The following is a 13,527-nucleotide window of genomic DNA, read 5'->3' on the forward strand; positions in this document are numbered from 1 at the left end:
GAGTTTGATCTGGACCTGAGGCCGTTCACCTGTAATCACTTTAATGAAGTTCGGATCAGGTGATCCAAAACTTAAACTGAGATCCGTACTCCTGCAGTTATTTCGAGAAGATTCTTAACAGGTCGACCTGACCTGAAATTGTGCTGTCTCCCAGTAGTCACTTCGATTAAGTTTGGATTAGGTAGGTTATTAATTTATTATTGATATTATTATTAACAGTAAAATTATTAAAAGCAAAGAAGATGAAATTTCGGTTAAATTAATTTTCGCCTTTTAAAATAAACAAATATCCCCAATACACATCGTATAAGCAAAACAGAATTCACTCAATAATAATAGCGCGATAGCCTAGTGGTTAGGATATACGATTAGTACTCGTAAAGTTCCCGGTTCGATCCCCAGTGTCGGAAATAATAATCATGTCATTGTGGCCGAAAACGCGTTTTTATCCGAGCGAAGCGAGGTTCCACATTTTTGTGACGTCAAAGGAATCGTTGGATAGGATTTGGATTAGGTAGGATAATTCTCGATATAATTTTTACAAAAAAAATTACTGAAAAAATGGATAGTCCAGACCGGGATTTGAACCCGGGACCTTCCGATTATGCATCGGGTGCCGTGATTCTAGAAAAAAAAAACGAGATTACAATGCGATTGTGGACACCTGAGCATTCTGGGACTTTTCCGTTTTCTTACCAGCTTCTCTCATGATCCGAATTGTCCTTTAAGGAAAATATCCGAAAAATTACCGAACTTTCAGACTGAGCAATTTCTGGGACGACAGAGTTCACCTCAGAACTATTCGGTGATGTATTTTTCTCCTTGTTGCTTCTCATTCTCTTTTCTCTTTTTATTTCTTGATGCCGAGAGAATAAGAATAGATTTCCCTCAGAGAAATTGATATTTCAATGATTATTGGTTTTGGTGGACCTATACCACATATTTACCCTTTTCAAATATGTTATTCAAATCACTGTAACCATTTTAATGTTTTTGGTACTTGAAAGCTTTTTTTTCACAAAATATTATTGATTACAACGGAAGAATCCTCGTCAACATGTTAGCTTTGCTTTACACTTAATACTCCTTCCTTCCTAATTTGGCTGTCATTCAAAATTAGAGATTAGTAAGAGATGTGCCTTATGGATGTGCTGCCGTCTTACTATCTCACTTTCGTTGCCGGGCATCGAAAGAGCCATCAGATCCAGAACGACTCACCAGTCATCCATAACCTCCAGATCATACCCACAGCAAGCCAGCTTGAACTGAAAAGCGTAATTAACACTTCAGACATTAACATTTCGGAAGCACTTGAATATGAATATGGGCCAGGTATCATTTCGGGAATGATTCTATCTCGAAATCGATTCCGTCTCGAAATATCACTTCGAACTCGGATTGGTGTATCTTTTTACTTACGATATATGTTATATTGTTGGAGCAATTCGCTATGGGGCCAGATAGAGGAGTAAGCATGAAATCCTTATCATGAAAGCAGAGATACGTAAATGAAGTTTGCCTGAGTCGAAACTCGTAAGACTGATTCCTTATTGGTCAACTCGAATCCGAAGTCGAAATTCAAATTTGGCGCACGGACTGCGCAGTAGATCTCGTGATAAACTCTATTGAAAAGCCAGTAGGATATCTGTTTCACTCACCATTATCACGGTATTTCTTCAATTGTTGATAGACTTGTTTCATCCTTTCGATATTGGTTTTCGAACACTGCCCATGATTGACTATAGGCAATGAATAATCATGTCCAATAATACATTTTGCAGCACGCTGAATACTCAAAGGTGCTATCCAGGGTTCGTGTATGTAGCGAGTAGGAAAATGTCTGAGGACTGGTAGATATCGCCTGTAAACGTAAATGTAAATAACATTACGATTCCTGTCTTCCAGAGTAAATTTCAACAGCATTTGATAAATTAAATGTTGCTGTGAATAGTATTCGGCATCAGCGGCCACAGAAGAAAAATAATTCTGAAATGTTGAATTGGAGTATCAGTGAGCTCGTAATTTGAGAAGCCGTTGTACGACACAGATTAATATTTAATAGGTGCTGTTAATCCGAACCGAAACAAGACCCGAATCAATGACAATCACTCATTTAAATTAGAAAACCTAAATAATAGTAGAAATGAATATTCATTGGGAAATTGCTGATTAAGTATCTGATGAAGAGTTTCTGTATTTTGGTAGGCATAGGATTCTCTGCAATTGTTGATCCTGAATATTAGTTATTTGTTATCAAATCCTCCAAGTGAAAAATCTCGAAAGCTATGTTCTCTTATCATTAAATGCATTGTATCCATTGCACCCGTTCTTCTCGATCCATATAGGGGCCAGAAATTCATAGAGCAAAAATATTGAAGAATGAACGTTAATTTACCTTATATAATCTCCATTTGGGTCCGCTTTCCTCCCGAATCTGACTGGACAGTAGCAATGGAAGAATTGTTGAAAGAATGAGCTGCAAGACAACCACATCCACATGCCAGCGTTGACCGACCAATCAGCATCCAAGAGTAACTCATCAAAGATCTTAGAACATAATAAAGAAAAGACCTAGCCATAAAATTATTAAGGTTCCTATTATAAGGGACCTAACGTGATTACAAGGGTTAACGTATATTTGTGTGGTGGGGGTAACATCGGGAGATAGCGCATGCGCGTGATTGAAGTGCGGCTAAATGGTTTGAATTTTTATGCACGTGTTTGGACATTTTCTTTTTCATTAAGAAAAAAAGGAATTAAAAGCTGATGGTTTAAATTTAACAGTCAACAGCTTGGGACCCGTTTGCCTAATGGAGGTCAGGAGCTAGAGTAGCTCCGACAACTGAGGTTGCTCACCGCTGCATTACAGTATAGGACTTAATTTCAGCAAATCAGAGGTAAAGGCAAGCATGAAATTTTTTTAATTAATGAACTGATGGTTAGTGCAGAAATGAGCTCCTACTGTAGAACCATTGTAATTTATACTCGCGCTGATAATTTGTTATAAAAGAGATTCTTACTTGAAGGGGTAACGTGGTTAGCTAGAATGAATTAGAGCAAATGTTTCTTTGAGACATAATTATTTATTAGCTGTTCAGGTTGGTCTCAACTAGCCTAGCCGCTATCATTCCGTATATGAGGAGACGCTTCTATGTTTTCAATATCGTGATGAGCTTATCCATTATAAGTGATTATTATTCACAATTTTCTACTGGACTATATCATTAACTATCAATAAAAATATCCAAATTTATGTGGTATCTTACCTTCATTCCTTCTTCCCAGGAAATCCAAAGGTCGCCTCGAGTCAAAAAACAAGCTACTGCATGACGAGCCAAATGATGGATCCAACCTTCTTCTCTCAATTGCGTCATAATCGCGTCGATCCATGGAAAGCCAGTTTGGCCCTTTGACAGTCAAACGAATTTCGATTAATACCCAATGACCTCAGGACAACCATCCAAGCAAGGACTATCAAAAGAATGTGTGAACTACTTGTATCGGGAAGGATGCATATTGAATTATGCTGATATAGATCGAGTCAGGTTATTAGGTTCTATCAACTCCGTAATCAGAATGCAGGAGGGCTTCAGTGACAAACCAGCCGTCTTAAGTTGGTGGACATGCAGTTTGCCAGAGTAACTAAATCTTAGATCAACTTAAGTCGATACACTCAATACCTCATCGAAAAAGAATAACATCATAAGTTAGCATTAGCCCAGTTTCCGAAGGGATAATGTTTCTCCTTTGAGCTCAATGTGACATCGAAAAGAACAGATTAAATCAGGCAAGTCAATTGTGCAATCAGATAGGAAATAGTATGGATGAATGGATAAGACAGGAGTAGTAGGGACGAATTCAGGATATATACGGAAAAAAAGAGACAGTTGAGACTTTGTGTACGTTCAAGATGAATAAAACTGTAGACGGTCAAATTAAGGAGAATAGGACAGGAAGTGACGGTTCTTACGTTTAGGACAGACTAGAGGATCAGTTTATATGAATATACAATTAAGTGTATCGAGGAAAATTTGAAAAACAATATAGTGGAAATGGTAGGAGGAAAATGTCCGAACCGAAGACGTCGAGGAGAAATATAAGAGTTAGTCTCCAAGCAAGAATAGAAATGTAAGCTATAAAAACTTTTGAGACGAGATGAGATGACAACAACTTTTCTAGTATGAATCCCTACATATCTGTATTACGATTATTATCAAGAATATCATCCACAAATCCTAACTCAACTTATTATTAGCTTATCTTTTCAACTTCTTCAATTAGACAAAAAATAGTCTTCAATTTTCAAAAGCTCTCCTTCGGAGTAAAAATCATAGAATTCGATTGTTTACTTACATTGGCCCATTTAGCCAGAGCTTCCGGATTTTTATCCCATGGAATTTGTAAGCAAATCGGGTTCCCTTGCATACGATCGAAATTCGGATTTTTTGTTGCTGCACAGTAAAAAAATTCACGCCATAGTAGTTGACCGTGTAGTGAGAGTGGTGGCACCGCTTTTTTCACCTTGAAACACAAAACATCCTCGTTAAAATATTCCAATGCATGGGTTTGGCGAAATCCTTCTTCAGGGCAGGGCGATTTCCTGAGTTGTGGCGGCGAAAATCCTGTGATTTCTTAGAAGAAAAAACGGATTTTCCTGAGGGCCGTTGATAACTACCACTTGACTTGTAAGGATTGGAATCTCTCCTGGGTGTTAATTTCTTTGCGACATAGGAAGGTATGGCCTATCAATTCTCTGGGCCACCCAATGATTGAATGACAGGAGCAAGATCATTCCGACCAAACAGATCTTCTTGGCTGGATGGAATTTTAGGTAGGTCAGCCTGAACGTTTTTGTTATTATGTAATTTTACTAAGGCTTCTCCCCTGCCATCAATAATCTCCGCTCTTTTACCGCAAACGATCTGTAAAATCTGATCAAAATTATTGTTGAAGACAGACTTCTCCCCGAAACCAGTATCTAATTTTTCGAAGAACACGTCTGCGTTTAGACTGTCGGGGTTAGCCTAGGACCAATTTATAATTCATTGGAGAGTAGACTCCAGGAATTCCTTCCGTGATGACGACGTCCGTGTGGGGACGGATAATCGTCTGCCGAATATTTCTCGTACGGGTCATCTGGGGGGTGGCCATACTGGAAGCTGCGAGGAGACGTACTTGGTGTCGAACCGTCGCCGACTTACCCTTGGTCTTTGACGCCGTCCTCTATCAGGTTTCTCAAGAAGCTGAGTAAAAACTCTTAAAGGAAAATTTGCTTGATTTTGTATAACTGTTGGCGTCTTCTTATGAGGAATGAGGGGGAATGAAGGAGAGACTAAAGGCGAGTATCTAATGGTATCTCACTTAGGGATGCCGTGTATCGACTTCGGCATATGATACGTGTTTTGTTGTAATTCAAAACACCTGCAATATTAAATTAGAATATTATTTGCAACGGAGAGCTAACAATAATTATTAATTGACCAACAATTAACTCGAACCTGCTCGCAAATATTAATGAGTGTATGAGATATTGTAATGTTATTCTTGTAGGCCATTGAGTGACTTACAGGCAATAAATCAAAGTATTACTGAGTCTAGAGTAATCCTGTTCAGCGTTCTGAACTAAAGCTTAGTTACAGCTGAGTCGGCGTTCGGCTGGAGTTCACGTCGGAAAACACAACGCTAAGGAATAATTTATCCCTTGCATCCTGGACAACCCAAGCAACCCTTAATAGGACGTTCATTCCCCATATGAACTTCTCAAAAATGTGCAATCATGATGGATTCGGAGAAATCTACATTATCAGCATCAGTGAGTGCTCAGTGTGGTAGCTTGATCAGTTTCTTGGTTTTAAATAAAGTCCCAGTCCTATTTTGTAAGGCTTAAAAGAGGCAGATGACCATTGCAATTATCTTTATTAAATGTTGTGCAGCCTGAAAAGCTGACTTGATTTCATCCCCAGGGCGCATGGATTGCTACTTTAAGGATTTTGTCTACAGCAACTGGTTTGTCCCAACACTGCCACTGCGTGTTTTCTTCATCTTCTTCTACCAGACGTTTCCCACATTTCGTAGATCTTTCTTTAACTTTCTTCCTCTTCTTCAATTCAAATCCTAAGGCAGTTTTAGTTTTCATAGCATTAGCTACTGTCCAGGCAGTAATTTTCTCACTCCAACAAGCTTCTTTCATGATACACGTTCCAAGGTTTCATCAGCATTATGCAAGATTCTGTCGATTATTCGAGTCAATACACCCATTATCTAGAAGACTGACTCCAGAATGAATGCAAGCGAACTACTCAACGGGTTTTGTGCATCACCGTATCATCACAATATTGATAAACGGGGATTTGTAGTTCAACAACATAATTTATTGATTATCTTACTGAATCTTCATCTCCCACTGATCTCTTGTTCTATCACCCTCATAACTCATGCTGAACTTAATGCGAATGATATATAAAGCCACAATATATGTATATCCCAAAACATCTTATTCGTCACAATACTAACTTTTTGGTATTGTTGAAGCAAGATGATAGGAATATGCGATATATCTATGGACACCATGTTAATACGGATACGACTCACAATCAATTCAAAGACATGTACCCATAGAGAAATTTGGCTTCTTCACACCACTCATTTTCATGAGATTACACTTCGAAATCTTTACCAAAATTAATTGATTGCAAAGCGTTTAAATTTTAAAGCTTCAAACTATTGAAGAAGGAGCTTTGAAAATCCCCGCCAAACGATCTTCTTACATTAGTAGGATTCCCCTAATCACCTCACCTTTTTGTAGAGAGCCCGAAGTTGATAGTAGAAAAGTCGCGTACTAAGGCAGCCAAAACGTAAATAAGGCGAAAGACTTGTTTGACTTGGTAGCAAAGATTGGGGTGTCATTTTGGGACGTCCAAAACTCGCCACCCAAGCTTTTCGTTCCAAATGACGCTCGAGTCTGATCAGCGCTTCACTCTCACCACCTATCCATACTGGGGGCTTCAGACCTTCGATGTCAAAACCTACAAACAAAAAAATAAAGCCCTTTTTATTTCATATTACCGTTGACTACACCAAAGTTACTATTAATATAATATGGTTTGAACAAGAACAGCTTCTGTGAGTTAACCTCTCTTCGGACTAGTACCTGATTACTTTATGTCCATGTGTTTATGACAAAATATAAGTTGCTTAGGTAAAAGAAAAGTTTGACTATTGTTATGACCCAAAAATATCGTCGAGAAATTCCCCTGTTGATCTAGATCATATCAGAATACGAAAATGGCACGTATTATTCGAAATACTCGGAAAATTACAAAATATAAAATAATACTCGTGGATAATATCCACATATATTGGATTTCGCTCTGTTAGACTACCTGATGTAATCGGAATTTATTGCCTCTGGGTCAGTTAGTAATTCGACGATACATTAAGTTACTTTCTTGCAATTTCTATTCATTTGATACTTTTGGTATCGAGCGAAGTCTTTCTTTGCTAGCGAAATCATTGAATAAAGGCATCAATTCCCCTTCAACCTTCAAACCCCTTTTGAAGCTATATCGAATGAAGTTCATACGTCTAGTGATCAGTCTTTCCTGTACTCTGAGAGAATCACGGAACTCGTAGTGTTATGCTCTAGAAATACCATTAAATTAAAAAATATCATTAGGCAATTTCTCATTGATCTAGATAATATGAGGAAACATAAAGCGGCGCATATAATGCAAAAACATGTAATATTGAATCAGATAATGTTGTAATGTGTATTGAGGAAATAGAAATTAACCCAACTATTCCCGGATAATGTCCATGTATATTCGTCATAATGTGGATCACTGGGATGCAGCGTCGGCCTTTCGCGCCGTCAACGGTTACGACCACCCGTTGCCTCTCCAGGTATAAAACGAAGATAAAAACTTGTTGCAATCAAATCCACGATGAAATATAAACTGGTGAATTCGGTGCCTCTGGATTAGTTTATTAAGTACAGTCAATTAGTAATACGACGATTCGTTAAGTCACCTTTTTGTAACTTATAATGGATCCTACCAAATTTTTTATTTATTTAATAACCCGTCTAATTACTAAAGGAGTTTATTCTCCCTGAGAGATATTCATTTCTAAGGTATCTACGTGTGATTTATCCCTATCAACATCCCTATTAAGAGTAATGACTCACTATGAGTCGAATTCGAGAATTTTACAATAAAATGAATGGCGAACAAGAAAAATCCAACTAAATAATGAAGAAGATCCCGAAATGACATAGCCCATTTGACACTTACCAAGCTCCTCCAGTGTAGGCACACCATAAATTTCATCATGATTTTCTTGTAGGGGAGTATAAGCATTACCAATGGTCTCTGCAGTGACAATTTCCACTGGAGGACTTGGTGGATTCATTGCCGCTACAATTGTTTGGAACTGATGATATGTTAAAGGAGCTTTGCCTTTATTTCTGTCGAGAATTCTGAAATCAGACATAATCGGAAAAATTGAAGATGGTTGTAGGTTGCTGTATTCACTGGCTCCCTCATTTCACTTCGTTCTTCAAGGGAACGGAATTTCCATAAATTGAGAAAAAAAACAGAAACGATATTCTTTCAAATTGATTATTAATCCTTACGGAATTATGATCCGAGGACTGGTCCACGACTTCGGAAACGAAATAGTAAGGTAATTAATATAACTCTCTCACTTATTATCTCAGCACAAAAGAAAGAAGAGGGCGGGGGCTAAGGCATTTTAAGCGATCAAGGGACTTAGACCTATTCCTCACTGCCTTACGGTGTACCATAAAACTCAAGAAAATTTCAATTCTCACTAGATTGGGGGCCGGATTTAATTGGGAAGAGTCTCTGTTGCGTAACAAAGATATAAGGGCATCCACATATAATATCAATGCCAGTCCTAAAGTCAAAGAGTGCTAAGGACTAGATGATGAAGAACCTACACGCTACCGAGGAGAGCCAAAGAATAGGCTTGAGGGCCATCTCCGGCCGTTAGACGATATGTCCCCGGGGCGCGGGGTTATGTAGATATGCTCCTGCTCATCATCGCTATTTAAATAAGGCCCAAGATGTTACTTCCATGAAGATTCCGTGAAGTTTTTGTGGTCAAATAACAATCAGATAAGTATTCACTTTTCGACTGCTGGAAGAAAGCAATGATCGAAGGTTTTGCAGTCCTTGTAAGATCGATGAACAAATGTGGAGCTTGTGGACCGTTGCATTGCAATATCACTGTATTTTTATTTATTGTCTAGGGAGATTTGAATTGAAAAACTTACGGGCTTCATCTACTCCACTTTTTGTCCACAAATTCAGCAAGACAATCGATCTCTGTCTTTAGAATGGTTATTAATGTTTTGTTTAGACTTTCTTCTGTTCGTCGATATAGATGAGTATTGATTATAATGATAATGAATCATCCATGGAAAAATTCCAGCGATACATAGTCATGAGGAAATAGAAAACTTACTCATCTAGTTTGTAGAGCGTATGTGAAGCCATCGCCATTACACATATTGCTAATTCTTTACATAAAGTTGATATATTATGGTCACGGGCCCGACCGAATGGTTCTGGATCCTCTTCAAACGTCAAATGTGTTGTCCCCCATTCACGAAAGAGTTTTGGTAAAACATCAGTTGGTTGACCTCTTATGACGAAGAGCCGAGAATTCAATTTCCTCAATGAAGAATCCAAATCTTCCAGACATTGAAGTAGAAACCTATTAATATTCGTTATTTGGCGTCAAAAATTTCAAATATTTGTGAAAAAAAATTATTTCATAGAAATCCATTTATATACTATACCTCCATTTATTGACCCCAATGCTCTTACTACCTGCCGACCAAGGATCGATGACAAAAACGCATCTAAATGTGGAAGCCTCATTGAGCCCATGTCTTAATGATGGATTATCATGCAGCCGAAGTCCTTTTCTAAACCAGTGTACAACATGTTTTGCATCAGACGGAAATGATTTTAAATTAGATGCCAACTGATTCTCATTACGTTGTTGACGCTCCGCCATTTTAAGACAATTATTATGTAGCCATGAGATGACTGAGATGTTGTAAACCATATAAATTGATTTCCATGTCTTCTCAGTCGACAGTTTTCTCCTGAAAAAAAATTAAATTTTCATCAAATCAGTGTATGGAAATTACGAAGTTGAGAAATGAGAAGACATCAAATGCAATCGGCTTTCTACAATTGTCTCTTTCCATTCTGTGTGTCATTGGAATAATCAATCGAATTTCTGATACGTCCCAGAATGAGAATCTACTATCAATTTATCATATCGATGACTATTTAATAGATACACCAGAAGATGATCACAAGATTCAGTCTTGGTACGATTATCGATAGAGAGAAGCAAATCAATACGATTTTTTTTCATGCATATCCTTGATCTCCAAAGTATTTCTGCAAACTTTGTGAGTGCAGTAATATGTGGTTTGTAATATTTCCATTTAGTAAACATGTTAACAAGATCGGTGAAGTGGTCAATATGTTATCACATCAATTAATCCAATAGTCACTTGATGAAGTTGACGAAAGCACCAAAGAAGTTAAATATAACTGGAGTAGAACAGTCTACATTGAAATTTGGTCTACTCTACAATTCGAGATGGAATGGTTTACAGTTCAAAATTGCACAACCAAAATTGGGGACAGGAAATATAATTGAAGTAGAAGTATAGAGAGACAATGAATCATCGAAGTATTTCAGAGAGGATCAAGAGCAATCTGCGACCGAAATCGGGGACAGGAGCGATGACGGCCCCGTAAGAGTCATCAAAAGGTGGATCCCCCCACAACGGGTGGGCCTTTAAATTTTTCAAATACTGCTTAGGAAGTGTTCAAACAATATTAACAAAAAATAAAAAATCTTTTCACCAGTGTTTTACAATGCTGTTGATGTAGAAAAAAATTATTAATTGATATTTTTTAACAATACAAAATAGAGCAAGAAATATATTCATATTTTTCGTTCAAAAATTCAAATTTTTGCGCGCTGACTGACGTAACGATACCCCCACTCTGACCCAAGCATCGTGGTCTCGCCCCTCCTACTACCTGCACAATACGCTAGGACCCATTCTTTTATAATCATTGGCGTAATGGGGGTTGGGAGCCTGAGTTCGAGTGTTAGACTAGCATGCAAATGATCCGGGTTCGATCCCAACCACCGGCCGTCAAAATTTATAGCGCTCTACTCTCACAGTTTCACTAACAAGCGGTAGTCCTGCCAAAAGGACAACTGTACCACAGCAGTTTTTTCCCTCAAATGAAGTTTTCCCTCCCTTCGGTGAATTCAGTACAGGAGATTGGGGGTTGAAGAGGGAAGAAATCCTAATAATCCACAAGGGTATACAAGAGCAAAAATTTATTAAAATATAAACTGTTATTATTCGATAATCGACTGGTTTTTTTTCACCGACACTTCAACGCAACTATTATTAGATTGTTCACGCGAATAATCCAACTAATCATAATAAGGCAAAAAATTTCTAGTATCTGAAAGTAGACGTACCCATGTATTCTACATTCATATCCGGTGCGAATGTGTATGGACAATTAGCACGGAGCGAAAAAATGGGTAGAGGGATGGAAGAAGGTGAATCCAATTCTGATGACTCAAGAAGTTATCATTTACTTATGGTGTACACCCACAATTATAGAATTAACGCATGTTTATCAATTGAATTATCATAATATAATTGAACAAAAAATGAACCTTCCCAAATCGCACTCAAATTTCTAGAAGATGATTAAATAAATGTCCACTCTCCAACGTTTTCTATTAATCAATGAAACCCATTGAATGGAGAAAGCATTTCACTGAATACTTCAATATTTATCAAACCTATCTTCTAAAAGTATCGCGTCAGCATGGAGACGAGAACGTAAACGTATCAATTAATAAATCAATCACCTCAGAACGCGGAAATTAGTATTACATCTAAAAATTATTCAATTGTGAAAATTCAGGTGGGAGTAAAATTCAATATCATATATAATATTTTCCAAAAATATTTAACGTTATTTGAAGATGCCTAATGAGAAAACTATTGTCGTCTAATTATAAATACTCAATTATTCACAAACCTTGGCAGTTGTATTCACAGCTACTAGATTAACTAATTGATAAAAAAACAAAAATTTTTGCACAATAATTCATTAATTAAATCCATGTGCTTCCACTAGTCACTATCACATAATTTTCAGAAGTAAAAGGAAAAAACTGGTGCATTCCAATGGATAAATTCTAATATTATGATGAAAAATGAAAATGAACATCGAAGTGATATTGGCAACTAGTATAAAGGTAGTATTGTTGAACGAGTCTAGTTCTGTTGGCAAAAGCAAAGACAGCTTGAAATTTTAATGCAGGGGTTTACCCAAGGCATAGCGTATTGCTTGATGCTGGGAAAGACGGAATTGGGGGGTATGGAGAATAAGAGTTGCGCGGTTGTAGCATACAGGACAGTATGTCAGTGTACCACGCCGACTGCAACGTGACTTGAAAGCATGGACTCTGGTGCTATTGGTTAAGTTACTCACGTGATCAACAAAGTCACGTTGCAACCGCCGTGGCACATCGTGGATTATTGCCTCATAACATCATAGTTTGACTCGGCTACATCTACATTTATTTTGTGATCGGGTATCCCCTTCACTCTTTATCTACTGCATACCAATCTTTACTTTCAGTAAATCATTCAGTATTACGAAATTTTCATTTCACTGTTCCCGATAAGTTTGATCTTCCAGGAAGCCAATTGCAAAGCAACCACTAGCATGACAAATAATCAGGAAAATCATCATTCCCACCCAAAATCACCCCAAAAATAATAATTCGTCTTTTAAATGATTTGTCATATAAAATATAGTATATTATCAGAGAATTGGAAGTTCATTCATTCATTCATTACCCCGCCATAGATACGACATTAAAAATTTTTCCATCGAAAGCAGCCAAACTTCAGGGTCATGAGAAATAGAGCAGTCTTCGAGCCATCCTTCTCCCAAAAAGTTGGCTGTAGAGCAGAGGGGGGCAACCTCAGGTATGCTCGGAGCTATAGCCATGAAATTATTAAGATTCCAATTATAAGGGACCTAACGTGATTACAAGGGTTGCCATATATTTGTGTAGTGGGGGTAACATCGGGCGATGACGCATGCGCGTGATTGAAATGCGAGGGCAAAATGGTTTGAATTTTTATGCACGTCTTTGGACATTTTATTTTTGATTACAAAAAAAATGAAATTAAAAGATGATGGTTTAGATTCAACATTCATCGGTGGAAATGAAAGTGGGATGCCCGTAAACTTGAGAAAAAAAAGCAAATTCATCTTCAATTAAAGATTAAAGGACGCCGATAATTTTTTTGATTGTGAGAAATTTGTGAATTTTAATTTGGCATCGAGAGGGGGAAATATAGAAATGAAAAGTTTGAAAATGCATGTCAAATCAGGTCTATTAACAGCATGATAATATTTAATAATT

General features: G+C 37.5%; 1 protein-coding gene across 2 annotated transcripts; it reads right to left on the bottom strand.

Moving 5' to 3' along the window:
* Positions 1–696: 696 nt before the first annotated feature.
* On the bottom strand, positions 697–12,523 carry phr6-4 ((6-4)-photolyase). Of its 2 annotated transcripts, none has more exons than XM_011306365.1 (10): positions 12,419–12,523; positions 9,824–10,135; positions 9,487–9,738; positions 8,292–8,476; positions 6,796–7,025; positions 4,354–4,521; positions 3,267–3,407; positions 2,396–2,547; positions 1,659–1,861; positions 697–1,265 (listed from the first exon to the last, which is right to left on the bottom strand). In XM_011306365.1, exons 1-10 carry the CDS (start codon positions 12,496–12,498, stop codon positions 1,240–1,242), a joined length of 1,749 nt encoding a protein of 582 aa, XP_011304667.1. In that variant the 5' UTR covers positions 12,499–12,523; the 3' UTR covers positions 697–1,239. The 2 variants fall into 2 exon arrangements, with proteins under 2 accessions (XP_011304667.1, XP_011304668.1); XM_011306366.1 differs by having other exon boundaries at positions 12,126–12,482.
* Positions 12,524–13,527: the final 1,004 nt, after the last annotated feature.

The sequence above is a fragment of the Fopius arisanus genome, unplaced genomic scaffold, assembly GCF_000806365.1.
Source record: "Fopius arisanus strain USDA-PBARC FA_bdor unplaced genomic scaffold, ASM80636v1 scaffold00047, whole genome shotgun sequence".
NCBI lineage: Eukaryota > Metazoa > Arthropoda > Insecta > Hymenoptera > Braconidae > Fopius > Fopius arisanus.